The following is a 21718-nucleotide window of genomic DNA, read 5'->3' as shown; positions in this document are numbered from 1 at the left end:
CAGTGGCATTAGCTGTTATCAGCTGCCTAGTCTGGCGTGAAGTGTATTAAGTGGAATCATCTTGGTTCGAACCCTTTAGACACGCTGTGAGACTTCAGTCACGGTTGGTTTATGGGTGTCCCCCATGCGGCGCTCTAGACTTGCAGTGTGTTTAGGTTTGGGGTCAACCCGGTTAGGTTTTCTCTTTTAACTTCCTGTTCATATATGATGGAACACTTCCTCTTGTGTCCCTCTGTTGTTCACAATGTTAATTTATAACTTGTTTTTTAAATAGGGTTTCCATTGAATAATTACAGTGTCAATCATTTTCCCAGAGTTATTTTCCAGGAGTAATGGTGATGTCATGTTCTTGACTTCTATAATCAGTCCACTTTCCCCATTTTTCATTAAATAGCATCTCTTGTAGTCTCAATGTTTCCCAAGTAGAGTGTCTTACACATCATACATTTAGGTATCTCATATCTCATATCCAAATATTAATTTAAATGTAAATATGAAGGTAATAGAGGTTATTCTACCTTTTTACAGGAGCATTTTCTATCAATTTTTTGTTCATTCATTTTCTATAAAACTGTTTCCGCAAAGCACATTACATTAGGATCGATCAAAGAGGATTGATCAGACTAAAAGGTGGATCTTTGTTCACTTGGAAGGCTTCCATTTATTATTCATTTACAGCGATTGATTTTTGACCTGTAATGATCGGAGAGTGAGAGACCTTGGTTTGATTCATATTTAGCGTCCAGTCCGAGCTGACCTGTGTGTGTGTGTGTGTGTGTGTTTTTTCCAGCTCATGTGGAGAACGAGGAGCAGTACACTCAGTCCCTGGAGAAGTTTGGAGAAAACTGTGTGTACAGAGATGACCCTGATCTCGGCTCAGCCTTCCTCAAGTTTTCTGTATTTACCAAGGAACTCACTGCACTTTTTAAAAACCTGGTGAGTGCACCGTGTGTTTTATGTTTGCAGTCGATCGTCGGAAATAAAGGGAGGTATGAATGAAATCCAGGGGGACATCCTGTTCCATCCTGCCTGTAATTGTCCCAGTCCCCCTGAGTCGCTGCTTGTGTTCTCTAACAAACACATACCGCGCTCAGACCTCAGGAGGAAGCTCCACGTTTCCATAGAGGTAGTCAGACCCTCTGAAACATCAAATATCCCCCTGGACCTCATTCAGCCTCATCCAGCCAAAGCTTTATTAGAAGAATTTGACACCATCGTGTGAGGTCCATTATTCCCAGTGGATGCTGTTCACTTCAGCCCAGGAGCTCCGTATTAGTTTTATCTCAACATCTTAGTATTAAAGAAATATGATCAGCCAGGTAAAAAATATGTACAGTAAAATTGGGTTAAAAACAATATACAATATAGTCTTTCTTTATTTCTGATGATGGTTAGAGTCTGCGGTGCCTGACCTAATTACCTAGACTTTATTAGATAAACCAAACCTCTGTAGCCACTGCAACTTTTCACCACAATGGCTGTCATTTCATTAAAGAAAAACTACTTATGCCACAATAATTACAGCCCACTGTTTATGTGGCATTGTTATTATGGTTACATAAACTTCACAATGAGCCACAACGCACGTGCGTCACAGGTGCACTCTGGTACTTAATCGAACAGCAATGAACCTCTGGATGTAATCTCTAAAAGCCTTGGCAAGGCTTTAATATCGGCAGCTTTGCTCACAGAGGCCGGGCTCAACAGAAACTTACACTGGGGACCTGTGCGAGTCTCATAATAGATCTTCTGTTACATTTGTGCTCATTGATGTGAATTAAATTCTCTCTGTGATGCAGATGGTGCCGACGGCGCAAATGTTTACTCCGTTACAAAGAGTTATAGAGTGTAATAAACATTGTTTTATTAGTGTGGCTTTTCCAGACATTGTTTCGTTGTCAAGGCCTCATTTCATTCACACTGAGGCTACATCGCCGTGCTATGTTTTCGTTTAAAAGAGATTTGCATCCAGATGTGGATCAGCATCCATATTAACACACTTAATAATCTGTGTCATGTGACCATACACTGGGTATGTACTGCTGTACAGTACAGACCAATGTATGTGCACTCTTATTTGTAAACAGCTTAGTTCCTGAATGTATTACGGACAATTAACTATAATTGTCAAAAGTAAGAACAGGGATTTGTGTAATGAGACCGGCAACGAGATGAAACTTAAATTGAAAGCAAGCGTTAACGTCAATTTGTTGCCGAAAAACAACCATCGAGCAAGTAAATAAGAAGTAATTACATCACTGTCATTGTTTTAAAAGGCTTCGTTTTCAATGTGAAGAATGTGCACAATTGTTGAGAAACAACTATTAAAAGGAACTCTCCTCTAGTTCCAGAACATGAACAACATCATCACCTTCCCTCTGGACAGTCTGCTGAAAGGAGATCTGAAGGGAGTCAAGGGGGTAAGGGAAAAAAACAAAAAACACCCAGCAACACATCTTCAACTGAAAGAGACATGTTTTATGGATTCATGGCCTTGTGCTGACTCATCAATGACTTTAAAGAAGTCTACTATGTTAATTCAGTTAGTGCAAGCACGGAAGATATTGGGCCGTATTTAAACATATTTCTTCATTATTAATTGCTCTGTTTGCTATGCAAAGATAATGCATTGCATATACAGGACATGGTGGACATGATTAATATCGTTATGTTCTCACATTTGCATTGGACTATTGAGGAGGTCATTTTTTTTCATTGTGAATAAACCGGAAACTTTTACTTTTGTGATATTACTTATTTATATTACCATTTTTTTTAGGAGTCTTTGTCTCAATGTTCAAAAACCGGGCTTCCTGCAACAGCACCAGTGAAATTACCGTAATAACCACACATTGACTTTGACTTGCAACTTCTCAGCTTTCAGAAACCGTTGGGATTTTTTTGCGATAGCACAAACTGTTGTTTAATTACGGTAATGCAAAGTGCACTCGCGCAAACGTGCCGTCTTCGATACACTCCGTTTTAAAGGGTTAATGAGTGGCAACAGCAGGGATAACATTAGGTTTATTGGTGGAGACGATGACAAATGTTCGGAAATTGGTATGGAATGATATATTTGACTATTATTAGGTGACTTATTTCAGGAGCCTCGTTTTACAGAAAATCAAAGGCTCAAAGTAGTTTCAGGGGAGCTTGTGTCCGAGCTGCCCTCCGCTCCCCCAGAATTCAAACCATGACCAAACGATCACATGTATTGACCGACTGGACTAAACCCAGACAGACACTCATCAACGGTCTGTGCCAGTGTGTAATATAATCAGTACTCATTACAGTCTGTGGCGATCTGTGACCTCTCGCTCTCCAGGCTCTAGAATTGCCCGTTGTTTTCCCTGAGGTATGATGCGATTAAGTTGGCCGTCTAATGAGGCTGGATGTCGTAGAAAAGGCGAGTTGTCCCGATGACCTTTGGCCACTTGGCTGCGTCTCGACCTCTGAACTGTTGATCCCCTTTTGTCCCTCTCTCGTCTCCTCTGTTGCTCTTTTGTTAATCGCTCGTGTGCAGTGTTTTCTTTTCAGCCTTCTTGTTGGGTTTTTTTTCTCTTCCGTGACTTCCTGTCTTTGTCTTCTTCACGCCACGACTATCTGTTTCCCACTTTCCCATGCATATTTCCGTCTATACTCTGTCTGCAGCCCGTCACATCTGTAATACTTTCCCACTCACTGCTCATTACCCCTCGGATGATTCTCATTACCCCATTGACACGGGTCTAATGAGCTGTTTGGTGTTTTGCACCTCAGGACGCGTACACATTTGCACACTCCCATAAATGTCACCCCACTTACACTGTCCATAAACCTTAGACTCTCCGCATCAGGAATAGTGAGTACAATTAGGACAGATTAGGTTAAGTGATTGATTATTGTTGATCTCATGTAGCAGCTGCCCAACTTGTTGCTCATCTCCGCTGCCCAAGGCGTTTTCCCTCGTCCCTCCCTTGCCCTTGATCATTTTCCTCCTCCTCTATTATTATCCTACTCCTTCTCTCAGGGAAGTACCTGTTAAGAGGGAGGGAAAGCAGGAAGAATCCCAGACCTTCACAACTGCACTGTTTAGACTGCGAGAAGAGGAGGAAGGAGACTGGGATGAAGTTATAATTTGAAATATGAACGTCAACATCTAAGAGAGAGAGAGAGAAAAAGTGTATAACATTGATTTAAATTAAAACTATATAATTCACAGTTGACATTATCCTAACATGTAGGATTTTAGCCATAAGGAAAACCCACATGACCTGACAATATTTCATGCATGATATGAATTAAAAATGAATGAAATGAAATGAAGATTCCACATAGATGTGCTTAAAAGCTTATGTCAGAGTTGTTCACTAAACCACAACAGAGACAAATCTAAATGTGACAGATTTAGAGGGCGCTTAGAGGGCTACTACCAAGCAACCTGTCACCGCTGTTAATAGCACAATTTTCCACCTCACCTACCTCCATTTCACTGCAGAGCCTGACTGGGTATTCATGTGTGCACAGAAAGTGGTTGTGCCATTTTTAATTCGCCATCCCCCCGTTGCCTTTTAATTTCCTTACTTAGAACAGTGTTGATGCAGTGAGGGACTCATAATAGCAGGTGAAGGTAAAGAAATCCCTATAAAACTGCTTTTTTTTTTGAGAGGGAGAGAAATACTTGTTCCCTTGTTCAGGATACGGCTACACTCACTCCTCTGGGAGCTGCTGTGCGGTTCATTGAAGACACAGGAGTTATTATTGTTGAAGATAAACATTTGCTTTCAGTGGGGAAAATGGAAAGTGCTGAGTCCACGAGACGTTGTGCTAACAGGATTTTCATGGCGGACCCTGGCATGATGTCATGCCTGCAGCGGACCGTCCCATTCGCTGCTTATTGACCAGTCTTGTGTGTCTAACCCGCCATGAGTCACCGCAGCTTATCTGTCCCGCCTGTTTGGGGTTCAGCCGCTGGGTCGCGAGCATTCAAACCTACAGTAGCCGTGTGTTTTCGCCGTTTTGAGGATGGATCGCGGAGGTTTTTCATCATGTGGTTCAATACGATCGACCGAAACATCTGCAGCATCTGCGCTTGTTGAACTTCAGAAACAGCAGGAGTTATAGGTTAAAGGCTTGGTTGGTTCGCCCATTTTTTTATTTTATGTTTTATCAATGCACATGCACGTTAGTCATGGTGTTGAATCACATACACTTACATCTATGCAGTGTCTTTTCACTTTTATTGAGCTTTCGATGCATCCATTGTGCGAGAGACCGGGCCGGGTGAAGTGGTCGTCTTCCTGCTATAGAACAAAAAAAAAACGACATTCAAAGAAACTAGAGGACTTGTGGTCCAAACTTGTAGTAGAGTGGGAGAAGGTGTGAGGAATGTGTAACAGGAAACTGCTATTCCTGGACATGTGTGGTCGTTAGTAGTAAGAAGTGATAAGTTTGCGAACGGAGGCTGTTGTCAAGGGCATGCCGTTCCTCCTTCGTCCTTTAGATTTTGTCCAGACAGGATGCTGGAGTGTTTTGCCCCGTGCTTTGGCTCATTCTGCTCTGCTCTGCCCTTCCCTGCCCAGCGATGCCTGTGTCAGGTATTTTTAGCCATTGTTACCATTTTTCGCCTCTTTCCTCTTCCGCTCCCTGTCTCTTTTCTTTTCTGGCCCTCTGTTGACCTGCAGCTCACTTTTTAAGCCGTTTCTTCCATTTTTTTTCACTTACGTTTTCATATTTTGCGGTCTTGACTTTACTCTGACAGTTTTTTTTTTTGTCTGTCCTTGAGCCGGCTGAGTGAAAGGCCGAGAGCTCCTTGACTCAGGCCTAATGAACCAGTAATCCTGAGGGCTCACAGGCTGAGCTTGCCACTCAGTTGCCAGGTCAACAATAGGATCACAGTCCTCTCTGCAGCTCCAACAATGGCATTAGGGTTTCTATCATGGCTCTCCATTTAGTGTTACAACTTATTTCAACAACAACTATTTCCCCAGCTTCTTTGCTCTGTTAGTAGGCAACATTGATTGTCACTGAATCAAGCCCTTACGGATTGGCGCGGTAATGCCTGCTTTGTTTGTCCTAATCACGGTTTAATCAACACAGTAGAAGCAGGGATGTTGTCTAATCAAGCGTTGTACTCGAGCAGCTGTTGAAAGCACCCACACGACGGCGTGGAGTCGGCTTTTTCCCGTCGACTGTGACGAGAGGAATTTGTGTGTGAAAAAAGAAAATGCCCCAAATTACCTCGCCCAGGTCTCAGCTGAGACAGCTGACGGTGATTCAGCGTAATGATTCATACTGTGGTGAAACACACACCTGCACACGCACACAGATGGCAAATTTGTTCACACTCGTGAAGGTGAAATGAAAGTAGCGACGTCTATGGGATTCTCTTATGTCTTATTATCGTATAGTTTTTTGGCCCGTCTAACTAATGTAAGCCAAGATCCATGTATTTGATATTGTGGAGCTGCTCTTCTTTGTACAACTCAAAAATGATTTCTGTTTTTTTTTTTTTTTTCTTTTCTGCAGGATCTTAAAAAGCCCTTTGACAAAGCCTGGAAGGACTACGAAACAAAAGTGTAAGAAGCTGTACTGTGTCTAATCAGCAGCTCTTTCATGTAGGCACCCTAGACGTTTGTTTTGTCTCCCTAGATTGTGTTTTGGTTTTTAATTATTCTTAGTTTTCTAAAGCTTACCTTGTATGTGTTAAATTGTGTCACGTGTGTCATGTCTCTGTCCTGCTCGTCTCGACTAACTCTCCCTCTCTAACCGCCACCTGTGAGAATCTGTCAGCACCACCCCTGATAACGTGAATAACCCGCCCCTCACTGTCACCTCTCCGCCTCCACCCTGACTCACCACGGTGATTGTGCATGGGACGAACACATGAATCTTTATAGCACTTTCGTGTATTTTACAAGCTGCAAAGGACATTCCTTACTGAAAGGGTAATGCTTCTTCCCTCCAGACTGTTTTGATCAGACAGTGCAGACTTTGTACTGACATCACAAATCCAGCCGTGACTGCTCCTCTCTGCCCTGAATTTTCCTTATAATTTGACTCTATTGATGCCAAACTGACGCCATCAATAGAGTCTAGTTGTCTGCCTGATTTGGGGGGGAAACCATGCAAGCCTTCCACGCTGCTCATTGATCCTCTGATCTCTCTGCTGTCGGCGGTCACAACAACAGTCTCTTTTTCACATCACAGACACAGAGAGATGAAATTGTCTAGTTTTGACGCAGCATCGATTTCTCATTGCCCTATTTTGGTTTGTGAGCTGTTTGCATCCAATATTCAAGTCTGATTTTAGCCGACCATCTCACGTTGAATGCTGTTAAATCAGGGAGGGAGTCTCTTAAGGTTTATTTTTAAGTTTAAAACAAGACCATATTTACTTTATCCAAACAAATCAAGAAAAAAAAAAAAGGAAAGTTTAATCCCTTCCTGAAGTAACGGCACTGAAAGTAAAACTTCAGTTCTTCATTGGCCAAATAACTGTCACTTTGGCAGGCAGCCAATCAGCCTGGCTAACACGTGTCTCTCAGCCCTGATGATGCTGTAAATGCTGTCAGCCGCTGACAGAGGTCATAAGTGTCCTCTCGGCAAAATCTAATTTAACACACATAACAGTTTGAAATATATTGTTGCCGTTTGTCAGTTTTGGGGATGTTTTGTGTGGACAAAAAAGAAAGGCATCAGACTTAAGTTTTCTTAACGCAAAGCTCCAAAGTTTGAGAAATTTGAGACTAATTTATTGTAGACTGCCGTACATAATGAACATTAACAGTAAAACTGCACCTCACTGGTGGTTTAGGTTTGAACCTCAGATGAGTCAAATCACAGCACATGGAGTGAATTGGGGATTTCCTGAAGGATTAACTCTCTGAATCCTTTATTGTTGTCACCCCTGAGGTTAAGCCAGGCACACAACTGGCAAGAAACTGACAAAGCCAACTAAAGGTATTTATTGAGCTTCCTCCAAGTTCCTCCAGGAATAGTTTTACACCCTTGCAGTTACAACACTTCATTTGGAATGATGGGTTCACTGGCAGTTGAACGCCAGTGGATAAAGTCTCGCGTAGATGCACGTGAACCAGGCTGAGGAGAGCTCTCAAACAGTTAGCCATCATCGGCACCAACACCAACACACTCCTCCCATCTTTGTTGGAGAGAACGGAATGCTGCATTCATTCTGCAGGTGATGAAAAAGGAATGCCCTTTTGCATGGACTGGTGCTTCCCCTCCCCTGTGTGGTCTGATGTCCTGATTGCCCCGTAGGAGATCTTTGTGAAATATCAGCCCTGACGACTGACCTGAGCCTGACCTTTAATCTTACATAATACATATGACCTTATACCTACATTCATTTAAGGTTTCCATTCTGGGATTTGCATTTAAAATGACAGCAGATTTATACTAATGAGAGAAAACATATTTTTATTTTTTATGATGAAAATAATTCAAATTTTCCAATTCTTATTTGTATTCATTGAATTTCCTTGAACAAATGTAACATTTTTTTACTTGTTTATCATTTTATTTATTCTCCAGTAGTTGTTATTTTATTTCAGGGCCCAGTTGCTGTTGATGTGCAGGTGATTTAATGGCAGAAAACAAGCGGTGTATTTTCTTTCTTATGTCTTAAATGACATTCCTTGTGTCGCAAAAGAACTAAAAAAAAAAATGAAAATTATACACTGACATAACCATAACATTAACCAGCAGTCCCCGTTATTTTATCCTTATTGAAAGTTTAACCTTCTCCAACCATTTGATGTGTGAAAATTTCATTGCCAGACAATAAATGGGGCTGATTTTACACAAAAACGGCACTTTTTGTGCGTTCATGTCGCTGTCGTGCATGTGCACAGTGAGCTCTGACTGATGTGATGTCATTCCTGGCAGCACCAAGATAGAGAAGGAGAAGAAGGAGCACGCGAGGCAGCACGGGATGATCAGGACGGAAATTAGCGGGGCAGAAATCGCCGAAGAGATGGAGAAAGAGAGGAGATTCTTCCAGCTGCAGATGTGTGAGGTCGGTTTGAACGATGGGTGTTTGTTTTTCCATGTAAACGGTTAATGGGAAATGTACGGATTGCACAGTTTAAGGTTGATGAGATGCAGAGAACAAAAACATTTTATGAATATATATATTAATAATGTAAATAAAGTTGAAGTTTCTCTTGGATGAAGACTTTGAAGTGTTGAAGATATGAGATGAAAGGGGTTGTATGTGTTTTAACATGAAGCCCGAGCTCCTGCTCCCTCTGAGTGAACCTGGATCTGTATTCACTGTGTTCACAGTATCTCCTCAAAGTGAACGAGATCAAAATCAAGAAGGGGGTGGACCTGCTGCAGAACCTCATCAAGTATTTCCACGCACAGTGCAAGTGAGACGTAGAACATTTCTCACTTTTGTTTTACACAAACCTGGAGACTGTGGTTTTATTTTAGTGCTCGTTAAAAAGTGAAATCAAACATCGTCGTCTTTGTTGTTCAGTTTCTTTCAGGACGGTCTGAAGGCTGTGGACAACCTGAAGCCTTCCATTGAGAAACTGGCCACGGATCTGCACACGGTGAGAACCGTCACAGCAGCCGTCATTTCATTACTCGCACGTTATTTACTCTTTGATTGACACGTGTCATTCGTCTGCTCTGTTGTTCCAGATAAAACAGGTGCAGGATGAGGAGAGGAAGCAGCTCACACAGTTGCGAGAGGTTCTCAAGTCGGCGCTGCAGGTGGAGCAGAAAGAGGTAACCGCTGCACAGACGCTGTGTTTGAAAGTCTTTTTTAACCTTTCAATGTCAACAACCTAGTTTTTCAGGGATAACGTTGTCACTGAGCATCATAAACCGTCACCATTGTACATTTAATGTGGGACTCACTCCACATTAGCTTCAAGAGTGCTGTTGCTGTTTTCCCATTTTAATTAATGAAACTTATTTTTAACTCGGCCCAGACTTGTGTTAAATGAGCTGCAGCAGCTCCTTGTCTTACCTGAAGATTGTTTTCTTTCTCTTCTCTGCTGCCTCCATCTTTTGTGAAACAAGTCTAGGAGAGTAAGTAGATATCTGTGGTTGTTTTTTCTTTTTTTTTTTTTTATATACATATATGTATGTTGTTTTCTTGCACACTGGCAGAATATTATACGTTTTGCTCTACCGTGACCGTGCCGTGTTTGGTTGCTTTTGTGAGCGTATGTTGGGCTGTTTTTCTGATTTTTAAATGACTTTTTTTTGAGTGAGAAAAGGAAAAGCTCGATGTGGCGTAAACAGTCCTGCTCCTCCACGATTATCCTCGCTCGCTGTGTGTCTGTGTGTTTGCTGATAACGGCACACGCCAGTAAAATCATTAAAGCCATGTCAACGCCGACCTTCAGAAGTTCATCCTCTCTGTTTTCCGCAGTGTTTCCAAACAGGAAATGACATATTCTGTACAAAAACAGTCCTGACCCTTTTGTTTTGGTCCTTTTTGTGAGGTAGTAGTTTCAATTCACTGCAGTTAAATGTGTTTAAATGCATTCAGGCCTTTTGATTCAAATGTTCACTTGTATCTCTTCAGAATTACTAATGAGACTAAGATACTAATTGTAGCTTTCAGCCGCCTCCTTTTTGCAGACGCTTATTTCAGAGTCATTAAAGCTTCTTATTTTGTCCTCGTGTTGAAAATCACTCAGGCTCACAGCAGCAATTTTCCCATTGTTGAAATTCTCAGAGGAGCACAGGAAGCGGAGCGTAAATCAGCCATTAAACACTTCACCGACTCCCATGTGTGAATTTATGAATCCTATGTACAGCAACTGCTTTTTGTAATTTGTGTAACAGCCCTACTTTGTGTTGTCTATTCATGCGTGTGCGTGTGTGTTTTCCCAGGATTCACAGGTGCGGCAGAGCACCACCTACAGCCTGCACCAGCCACAGGGCAACAAGGAGCACGGCACAGAGCGCAGCGGATACCTCTACAAGAAAAGTGACGGGTGGGTGGTTATATCAGAGCATATCAGTTTTAAATGGATAATGAATCACTAATTAGTATATGAATGTCAAATTAGTGAGAAAGTGTCTTATTTTTACAACAGTATTGCTAGATGATATAAAATACAATATTCATGCATGAAGTTTTTGGTTAAAAACTATTGAAAGAAATCAGCAACAATAATATAATAAAATCAACAGACACTGTGTCGACAGCGTGTGAACGGGCGTGTTAGAGGAAGTCCTGCACAGAAATGCATTGTGTGAATGTGTGAGTGAATGGGTGTGATTGGATTAATGGCAAAACTATAGTGTAAAGCCATCAAGACTAAGTACTTGATTCACCTGTGGAACCAGTGGGTTCAGACTGTATATCATAACTAATGCATGTGAATACGACTCATAACACGATCATTTTAAATATTTCATCAAATGTGTCTGTTCTGTGAACACTGTGCCCAGACTGATCACTGGACTGTGTGTGTGTGTGTGTGTGTAAGGTATTAATATGTGACCGACTGATCACTGGACTGTGTGTGTGTGTTGCAGTTTGAGGAAAGTTTGGCAGAAGAGAAAGTGCACGGCGAAGAACGGATACCTCACCATCTCACACGGCACTGTAAGCAAAAAGACAACCTCTCATTCCCTTGTCTCTGTGAAAACTTAGCTGAGTAGAAAGAAGTTGTCAGTTTTTAGCTGGACTAAGACAGTAATTCAGTTCTCTTAATGTATTCTAAACATGTTAGTCTGACTAAAATAGAGCTAGTCTTAGTCGGACTAAGGTCATTTTCACACCTAATAGTCCGCTAGACTCTGTACGGTTGTTTACCCAACCAAAACTGCTTCCTGCATTTGGTTCGCTTGAAGCAAACCGAGGCCTATGTTTTTAGGTGGACCAGAGGTCGCTTCTTTGGTGCGCGTCAGAGTTCACACCTACCCAAACGAACCGGACTTTCAGAGCAAACAAACTAGGGTCCTGCATGTATTCGATAAGTCGGGCCGGAGTCGGACTTCTGCACATGCACCAAAATTTCCTGATTCAATACACACGAGCTTATAGAGAGATACAGCGCCACCTGTGGAGGCGAGGTCAGACGTACACGGCTCATAAACCGATTTTCTCTGCAAGTCGTCTGATTAAACTGTGCATGTAAACGTACTGAGTGATGTCGTTTGCTGGGATTTAACTTGTACGCACTCTTAGCCACCTCACCTGCATTAGTTTCAGTGAACCTGGACACAGGCCAACTCGCCCCACTGGTAATTAGAAGCTTGATAAACAGCGAGCAGCAGAGATCACTGGAGTTCACAAGTTAACATTCTTCTCACGTCGCTGCCTCGGCGGAGTCTCAGCAAGCTCTTGTTCGTTCCCATATAAAGATTTAACTCCGGGCCCAGTCGACTCCTCCTGCCAGCGCAGCTCATCTCTCACAGAGCAGCTTATCAAATGTTTCATTTGGCTCCGGCTTCAGTCAGATACGGTTAAACACAACACTCTCACTCGTTCATGTTATTGTTTTCCTCTACACTCCTTTCCCCTCTTTCTCTCTCTCTCTGTGTGTGTGTGTGCGTCATCTATTTGTCTCTGGCAGGCTAACAGACCACCAGCTAAACTCAACCTGCTCACCTGCCAGGTAAAACACAACCCTGAAGAGAAGAGGAGCTTTGACCTCATATCGCGTAAGTTCATCCTCGTCCTCATCTCGCTGGTTATCTTCTTTTTATGTTTTTGTTACAATTCAGTGTTGACATTCTGATACAGTTACTGTATGTGGCGGTTGTGTTCATATATCTCAAGAGCAAGAGTGATTCCTGATTCCTTTCCCACTTCTCTCTTCTCGTTTTTAGACGACAGAACATATCACTTTCAGGCCGAAGACGACCAGGACTGTCAGATGTAAGTGCGCGCTCCTTCCTCCCTTCTCTTTTTGCGTGTGTGCATCCTGTTTACCGCCTCCACCACTTTCCACACACTTCCTACCTCACACCCGGGCCAGATGTGCGGCCTTGCCTTTACCTTGCCCCTCCTGCCCATTAACTGCCTTCTACTCCGGTCTCACTTATCTCTCCTTCGAGTTCAACTCATCTCAAATCATTTCTGCTTGAGCTCCTTCCGACTCCCACCTCGCCGTCTGCTCTTCCTCCTTCTCTTTCATTATGGTCATTTTCATGGTCATCTCCTGTCTCCTCCCTCGCCTCCTCCAGTTGGATCTCAGTGCTGCAGAACAGTAAGGAGGAGGCGCTGAATCAGGCCTTCAAAGGAGACCAGCATGTTGGCGAGAACAACATCGTGCAGGAGCTGACCAAGGCGATCCTCGCAGAAGTGAAGCGGATGACGGGGAACGACGTGTGCTGTGACTGCGGCGCGCCCAGTGAGTGGAGACACTGTCGGACTCGATGCACAGAATCAACACTAATGACCTTTAAATGATTCTTGAGACTTTAGGTTTGAGAGTCTAATTGCACACGCATAATATTGTTTTAAATGTATAATCATTTAAGCGACCACTTCATATTCCACGGAATTCCATTCACACAGTCATCTCTAATTTGGGAAAACTGTTGCAAACTCACATCTGCTTTTCCCAAATCCATGAAGCTCCCAGTATTGTGTATGCTTTAGCATAGTGTGTATATGCCCAGACCAGAAAGTGTATCAAGGCCAGATGTAGTTAGACATTGGCAGACTTTCCTCTGACATCATTTGCCATGAGAAATCAACAGCGTTTCCTCAAGGACACGGCACATTTGGCACAGGACAGCGTGTCCCTTACATTGCTCTGCTTCTCCTGGTTTTTTCCCCATTTTTGATTTATTTATTTTTCTGTCGATTTCTCTCCTCCTCCGTGTCTTAGACCCAACTTGGCTCTCAACCAACCTGGGCATCCTCACCTGTATTGAATGCTCGGGAATCCACAGGGAGCTGGGCGTCCATTACTCCAGGATCCAGTCGCTCACTTTGGACGTACTCAGCACCTCAGAGCTCTTGGTACGTCGTGTTTGGCATCAGTCTTCTCTCTGAAGTTCCTCGCCGCAGTTTGAGTCATTTAATTGTAGTGTGTGTGGAGAAGGAAGGTGTATCGCATCCCCCTCGGCCTCGCTCTCTTCCTCTCCGAGAGCTCTGGAAGTCTCCGTGCCCAGAATAGCTGAGATTGCGTTTGGCTTTTCTAATCACCGTTTGGTGAAGAGATTGACTGTCTGTGGGGTGGCCAGGATTAAATGCTTCTCGGCTTGATTGCTTGGTGTTAAGACGCCACAGTCATGTTGTCCCCACTCGGAAATGGGTGTAGCGCGCCGTGTATAAGGCTCCACATACACAGCGCAGAGTTGTGACAGAGGTGTCCAATAAGTGGATGACTTTTAAATGAGATGTGGTGTGAGAAAATGTTTATTTATTTTTTTATTTTTAATTTGTGCATGTGCGTCTTATGTGTTCCACAGCTGGCCAAGAATGTGGGGAACGCTGGCTTTAATGAAATCATGGAGGCTTGTTTAAGTGCTGAAAATGTGGTGAAACCCAACCCAGCCAGTGACATGTAAGTCACCCCACCAACTCCCTCTTCCACACACTTCCACATCTTTCCCCATCTCCTCTCCTCTCCACGCCGTCTCACATTACACTCAGTCAACAACTGGTGACACTTTAACTCAACTCTCGTGACACGATAAGCCTGCTGGACATATGTTTCCAGTCAAAACACAATGATTACGCGGTTGTACTTGAAATAATGTACAGTCTTATTTTAGGTTTGCATTTGCAGAGATTACATGATTTTTTTTATTTTAGGACAATATTGACACACAAGAACAACTTTAAGAGGATTTTTGAAACAATTGCTCGACGGCTTAGTTATTAAGCGACACTTCAACATTTTGTGGACCAAACAATTACTCCGATTAATCGATTATGAAAATAATCGCTAGCTGCAGCTCTAGTCATAGCTCCACCTTTTTTAACCTAACCACACTAGACATCACATGCACATCACGCAAAGCTTTAGGCGCATGTCTTCTTCATTTTACATGTGTATGAAGACATACACTCTCTATTCTCCTCCACCAGGCTGGTGAGGAAAGACTTCATCACAGCCAAATACACCGAGAAGCGCTTCGCCAGGAAGAAGTGTCCCGACACGACGTCCCGGCTCCACACGCTATGCGACGCGGTGAAGGCGCGCGACATTTTCTCCCTCGTCCAGATGTATGCCGAGGGCGTCGACCTCATGGAGCCCATACCTCTGGCCAACGGACACGTCAGTACACACGACGCTTTGCTTTGAAACTTGTTTTCCCCCCCGTTTGATGTCTGTCAACACCGAGCGTCTCATATCCTGAGGGCTTCCATGGACTTATTTTTATCTTCCTTTCAGGAACATGGGGAGACGGCCCTGCACCTTGCAGTGAGACTAGTGGACAGAACGTCTCTGCACATCGTCGATTTCCTCACTCAGAACAGGTAAATGACCAGAAAACCATGGCAACCATGCATTTTAGAGTCGGACTGTGAAAAGTCAGCTGTAAAAAGTGTATTTCTTTTGTCCGATTTTGATATAAACTGGACAAAAATGTAAATTCAGTTGTTATTATTTTAATTTTGACACTTGGAACTCTTTAAAATCACACTTCTCTGTTTCTTTATGGAAAAACGTTTACCTAAGCCGTGCTTTGTTGTATGTTTTCCTCTAAATAAGATCAGAATTAACAAAAATGTATGTCAAATGTGAAGTTTAGAAGCTCATTTTCTAATTCCATTCAAATTGAGTTCTTTTTGCAACCATTTTACAACACAGTCTGTGGTAGATTTTCAGATTTCAGTGTATCATAGGCGCTGCATAGGAAGGTTCTTTTTTTATGCCTCGAGGTTTTACGATTCAAACTTCACCTGTCTGTGTTTGTGTCTCCTGACAGCTTGAATTTAGATAAACAGACAGCCAAAGGCAGCACGGCACTGCACTACTGCTGCCTGACCGACAACAGCGAGTGTCTAAAGCTGCTGCTGCGAGGGAAGGCCTCCATAGAGATTGGTGAGGGGAAGCACACCAGCATCCACCTCCCTCCACAAATGTTTTTCCCCTCATATTCCCTGATCCACATCCTTCACATGCGTTCCCCGGAGATACGAGCGTTGCCAAAAGACCTTGGCAACTTTCTCCTCACAACACCGATTTATCTGCTGTGCTCTGACACCCAACAACACGACCAGATAATAGATACGCGGAGTAGGAGGACGGAAAGAAAACAGAGAGTTTGTGCCGTGTGGGAAACGTCGTAATTGCACATTTCTCATGTCACAGTGGAAAAGGGAGGAAAGAAAAATGGGGGCGGTGTCTTTGTGCTAATGTAGCATGTGGATACAACAGTGATTACATGTCTCTGCTGTTTTCTGCTTCCAGCTAATGAGGCCGGGGAGACGCCGCTGGATATCGCTCGTCGGCTCAAACACGTACAGTGTGAGGAGCTGGTGAGTTTACGGTGTTAAGACTCTCCTTCTTGCAGCGAACACTTCTGTAACCCGTGTCATTTATCCGTACGTGTTGATATGATTTGTGTATGTAGTTGAACAAAGCGCTGTCGGGGAAATTCAACGCTCACGTCCACGTTGAGTACGAGTGGTGTTTGCAGCATGAGGACCTGGATGAGAGTGATGAAGATCTGGATGAAAAGGTGAGGGACATTTCTGCATGGGTTGGTAATAAAAGAAGAATTTCACATCAAACTTTTCTTAATGTTTTGATTGAGAACAAGTTTTTACCTACATTGTTTGCTACTAAATTATCAAAATGTTGATTGAACCTGAAAACCTGAAAAAAAAAAACCTTCTTTTAAATTATACAGTAAACATCAATTCTGAAACCGTTTGCATTCTTCCAGCCCAGCCCTCACCGCCGAGACGAGCGCCCGGTCAGCTGTTACACCCCCAACACGACGAACTCCAACCACGGCCACGGCGGCCGCGACAAGCAGCGCGCTTACATGCCCAACCTGGTGAACAACGAGACCTACGGCACCATCCTCAACGCCAACGCGCCGCAGCCCGTCAACAACTCTGCGCCGCCCCTGCCGCCGAGAAACCTGGGTACAGTCAGACACTGTCGTGTAGTCGTGAGACACATCTGTAACACCAAAGATTTCACAACAAATCTGATTGAGACTGGGGTCTCAAATACTACTTTTTGCATTTTTAGTCATTCGGCAGATACACATGCACAAAAAAAACCTTTTTCGCATGCGTCATCAACAATATAAAATATAATCTTTAGTGAAACCGCTTTGATTTAAAGTGGACTGATGGGTAAGATGAGATATACATTTATTGATCCACCACAGGGGGAAATTCAGGAGGAAACTATCACAGTGAATTTGTGCCACGCCTCTATGAGCCACATGGATTCATTCATGCTCCATGGCCACATGTCAGATAGGTATCTGATCTTAGACTACTGAAGTGATACAGATCATCATCTTCTTTTAGGGGTGGCCACAGCAGATCGTCTTCCTCCATCTTGTCCTATCGCTTTGTCCTTGAAGTGTCACAGGACTGATTTTTGACGAAAACAGGGCAGGAATTCTGGGATTCCAAAGACGTGTGCTTTAAAAAGGTCTGATAAAGCCTTGTTCGCGTGCGTCTAAAATATATACCGTTGCACTTCTGAAGACTTGTGACACAGTCCAACACAGTCCGTCTTTAATAACATTAGTGTTTGACTGGAGTGCTGCCAGGAGAACAGAGAAGAAACGGCCACAGCACCCAGCCTGGACATCGTTGCTCTCAATTACACTCAAGTGTAGATGGTGTTTAAAGTGGATGCTGGTTCTGGCAAAGTCTAGTGCATTCTCTTTCTTTGACCCTCTAAATAACCTTCTCTTGTTTCTTTCTCTCTCTCGCTCTCAGTCCAGTTACCTGGTCTGGGAGGGATCGGTCAGTCCTCCATGTCCAGCAGCTGGAAGCCCGGTTCTTTGGACCTGGTCGGGCGACAAAGATCGTCGTCGGATCCCCCCAACATGCACCCTCCCGTTCCCCCACTGAGACTCACTTCTACTGGAGGTATGGGTGTTATTCTTCCCTCTCAAACTAAAGTGGAACAGGGATTCAAAGTTGTTCCTCTTGTTAATGTCATGTACACTTCTCTAAGGAAGTGTGTAAATGTTCCAGTTTAGTAAAGGTGCGTCATGTAAGAATTAGTGCTATTGAATGGTGAGAATCCTCCTCTCTCTCTTTCCTCCCTTCTCCATGTGTGTCAGGGAGCTACAGTGACCTCACAACTAAAAAATGAAGTGGAAAAGCGTCATAAGAAAACCAAACGACTTTTATTTTGAAGCAATTATACACTTAAACTTATATACTCATGTATTTTATATTACATTTCTGTTATTAAATATTACACACTGGACCTTTTAATGCACTAAACATTCAAATCCTTGAAAAGCAAATACAAATCTTTCAATGTTTTTACACTCGTTAGATGTAAATGTGTGTTTATTTGTACAGGATCATATACATGACGCACAAATGACTTCCAAAACAGTGATGAAGTTTCAATGATTCCAGGTCTGGGTCCTCCGATGGCAAAGATGGAAGCTATGAACATACAGTCCAAGTCTGGCCAGGGATCAGTTGGGTCCAGAGCAGCACCACCTAAATCTCCTGCAGGGTAAGAATTAAAAAAAAACACAACACAACACAACACAACACAAACACAGCCAGAATGAGTTAAGTGGTTTTTCCCCCTCGTCCCTCGCTTCATTAGCTCACACAGCAGGAGGAACGCTTCATGCACAGTCAGGATCATAATGCATTCCTCTCATGGTTGTGTATCTCGTTTGTTTCTCCCCTCCTGCCTCCTGTCTCCTGTTCAGCCTCTTCTTCATCAGCCGTCACAGTTCTTGTGTCTGAGCCAGACGAGGAGTAACTCTCCTCCGCAGATGCCTCTGTATGCGTTCACAGGGCTGATAGTGCTGCAGTTGTTCTGCCGTGATGTGTTCATGTGCACGCTCAAAACGTCAGACAAAATGTCAGACCCGCACTTGTGAAAGTCTAAATTCTAAAAACTGAGAAGCATCCACGCAAAACCCATCAAAATAAGTATTTAATAAATAATTTTATAAAATTGAATGTTATATTCCTCATATACTATATCATTATAAACATAAATATGATTTCTTTGTGACACCAAGTAAAGAAATGAAGTAAATATTCACGTTGAAGAAGCTGCAACAAACTGAAATCTTGTTTTAAAGATTAAGATTTTAAAAGCTGCAAACCGATTATTATTAATTAATTAATTAATTAATTAATTAATTAATTAATAATAATTGAGTAATTGTTTCAGCTCTGGACATCGTCTTTTTTTGTAAGCAAATCTTCATTCAAAATTAAGTGGAGGATGAATTGTGAACAAACCTTTATTTTACTCTGAAAAGGGCACTTTAAACTGATAATTATTCTGATTTGCACATATCTTTATGTTTATTTAAGTGAATCATTTCTTTTTTAAGGTATTTTTATTTCCAAATTGTTCAAGGGAGATTAAGATAGAAATAAATGACCTCAAACCTGCACTTCAGCCACTTTATTTGTTACTTTTGTTCAAAAACATGCTTTTATTTTCAGCAGAGGGCCGCTGCATCGGACGCACTCTATCGAAAGACCAGGTGAGAAACGAGTCAAACGTCTTATCTGTGTGTGTCTGTGTGTGTGTGTGTCCGCTGTGGAAGGAAGCCCGAGCACAAGTTGTCTCGCCGTCTCTCAAACCCTGCGTCTTCTGTGGAAAGACTCTTAGTTTGTTGCCGTTGTGATGTCATTTCCTCTTCCTGTTCCAGCTAAGGAAGTGCCAGGATGCCCCCAGAACTCCATAGGTCAGTCTCTGCCTCCAGCCCCCATGCCCAGGAAGGCCTATCCGGTGAGTTCCTCTCATTATCGTCCAGATAAGTGAAGAAGTCTAAAGTGCTTATTCATTCATGGAGTTTCACTGAATCACTGACCGCTGCCGTGATTCATGCTGTTATTCTCGCCGTGCCGTTCCCTCTTGTGTGGCGTCGACCCCATTGTCTCAGTGTTTCCAGGGTCGACTTTGGCACTAAATTCCCTTCACGTTACTCTCACTCTCTCTGTGCTGGTGCAAAGAGCCTCGCTCACAGGGTTTTGAAGAAAAGTTTGAGGTGGAATCGGAGATTAATGTGTGAGAAAACCAGTGTCAGCGCCAGTGGAGAGTTTTAAGAATGTGGCAGCTTGTGTCTGCCTTAGAGTCTTTTCTTTTCCTCATTTGCCGACTTTCAAAGTTGCAGCATCTGTAGAACAGAGTGATCATAGGTTACCAAGTTTTTATGCTTTTTTTAATGCGTGTTAACAAATTATTCATTCGATTATTCACGTTGCCCTTAGTTTTCTCTGCAAGTCTTATTCATCAGACCCGGCGAGGAGAAAAAAAGAAATGAAAGAAAGAAAGAAAAAGGAAAAATAGAATTCACAGAATTTACAAAAGCACCCTCACTTTTCAGGATTTAGTAATAATAATTAGTAACATAAAATAACGTAACGTGAAAAAAAACAGTAAAAATATAGTTGTAGATGAATTAAAATTATACATTTTAAGGTTTAAATTGTGGGTAGAATTTGCAGCTATAAAGTAAACTGTGTATTCAAACTGTTCAAAATGCATAATGAATGAATCACTGTTCTTTTTAACAATGTTGCCGACTGATGACACTCGACAAGAAGAAGTTACTTTATTGACGCACATGCAATCTGTCCAGGTGGTGGCGCCCTCGAGCACTAAACACGCTTGTCTTCTTTCAGTGAAATTTGTCCTGAACCCTTAGTGCTCACACGGTGAAAGGCCGTGGTAATAATAATAATACACAACTCCGTATATGGACATCCTGGGGGTGTGTGTGTGTTTGTCGGTCACACATTCATGCTTTAAAAAAAAAATGTGTTATCATGTAGTAATAATTGTGCAGAAGTCACAAAATAGACGTTTTTTTCTTTATTTTTGTGCATAAAAACAAGCCAAGCGAACTTTGAATTGTGACGTGTTAAAACATTTCACTAATTCAATATGATTTTAAACACTTTGGGTACTTTTTGGCTTCTGTCCTCTATATAAACTGTATGTTTAAACCTAGTGATGGGGGAAAAAAGCAGCTTAATGCGTTAACTTCACAATAATAGAAGAAAACAAAACAATATATAAAGGTTAGAGGGAGACAGAATGTTGATCGTTTCACACACGCGACTAAAAGCCTTTTGCATCGTCTCTCAGAAACAGCGGCCGAAGCGAGTGAAGGCCATCTACAACTGCGCCGCCGACAACCCAGACGAGCTGACCTTCTCTGAGGGCGAGGTGATCGTGGTGGACGGCGAGGAGGACCAGGAGTGGTGGGTCGGTATCTCCCTCTCTCTCTCTCTCTTTCCCTCTTTTGTGCCAGTGAAACGTGTTTGCTCTGCATTCTGGGATTCTTAGCGTGCGATCCGAGATTGAAGCACAAAGCGGCCACAGTTCAGACCCCCGCGTCCCGCTGCGGCCCATGTGGATGTGCTCGGTAACCATGGTGACTAAAAACAAAAAAAAAAGCAGCCATGATCTCATTGGGACCGTTATTCTCCCCCCCTCCTCACCCTCATGCCGCCTCCTGGCCCTCCCTGCTGCCCCTGCCTGCTGTCGCTTCCTCTGTGGAGCCCTTGTGTGAACGTGGACCAGCTGCGATGTGTTGTCCTCGCAGCCGCTCGTGCAGATATGACCGTATCTAGTCAACATCTCCG

The 21718-nt window shown here is 42.9% G+C and overlaps 1 protein-coding gene across 4 annotated transcripts in view; it reads left to right on the top strand.

The window, feature by feature from the left end:
* asap2a (ArfGAP with SH3 domain, ankyrin repeat and PH domain 2a) overlaps positions 1-21718 on the top strand; it is a 43356-nt gene that overhangs the window by 19317 nt on the left and 2321 nt on the right. For 2 of the 4 annotated variants that reach the window (XM_058614769.1, XM_058614768.1), the window contains 26 exons: positions 791-936; positions 2346-2420; positions 6508-6557; positions 6900-6926; positions 8887-9016; positions 9286-9371; positions 9482-9557; positions 9649-9735; positions 10855-10958; positions 11506-11575; positions 12549-12636; positions 12805-12853; positions 13162-13328; positions 13812-13945; positions 14398-14492; positions 15020-15209; positions 15327-15412; positions 15865-15980; positions 16350-16417; positions 16513-16620; positions 16828-17032; positions 17849-18001; positions 18506-18608; positions 19568-19608; positions 19777-19856; positions 21219-21338. In XM_058614769.1, the coding sequence (XP_058470752.1) occupies positions 791-936; positions 2346-2420; positions 6508-6557; positions 6900-6926; positions 8887-9016; positions 9286-9371; positions 9482-9557; positions 9649-9735; positions 10855-10958; positions 11506-11575; positions 12549-12636; positions 12805-12853; positions 13162-13328; positions 13812-13945; positions 14398-14492; positions 15020-15209; positions 15327-15412; positions 15865-15980; positions 16350-16417; positions 16513-16620; positions 16828-17032; positions 17849-18001; positions 18506-18608; positions 19568-19608; positions 19777-19856; positions 21219-21338 (2654 nt within the window). The remainder of the gene's footprint in view (positions 1-790; positions 937-2345; positions 2421-6507; positions 6558-6899; positions 6927-8886; positions 9017-9285; positions 9372-9481; positions 9558-9648; positions 9736-10854; positions 10959-11505; positions 11576-12548; positions 12637-12804; positions 12854-13161; positions 13329-13811; positions 13946-14397; positions 14493-15019; positions 15210-15326; positions 15413-15864; positions 15981-16349; positions 16418-16512; positions 16621-16827; positions 17033-17848; positions 18002-18505; positions 18609-19567; positions 19609-19776; positions 19857-21218; positions 21339-21718) is intronic. The other 2 variants (XM_058614771.1, XM_058614772.1) reach the window with 2 other exon arrangements.

Source organism: Solea solea, chromosome 18 (assembly GCF_958295425.1).
Source record: "Solea solea chromosome 18, fSolSol10.1, whole genome shotgun sequence".
Classification (NCBI taxonomy): Eukaryota; Metazoa; Chordata; class Actinopteri; order Pleuronectiformes; family Soleidae; genus Solea; species Solea solea.
The sequence above is the reverse complement of the archived record's forward strand: the minus strand, read 5'-3'. Positions and strand labels throughout refer to the sequence as shown.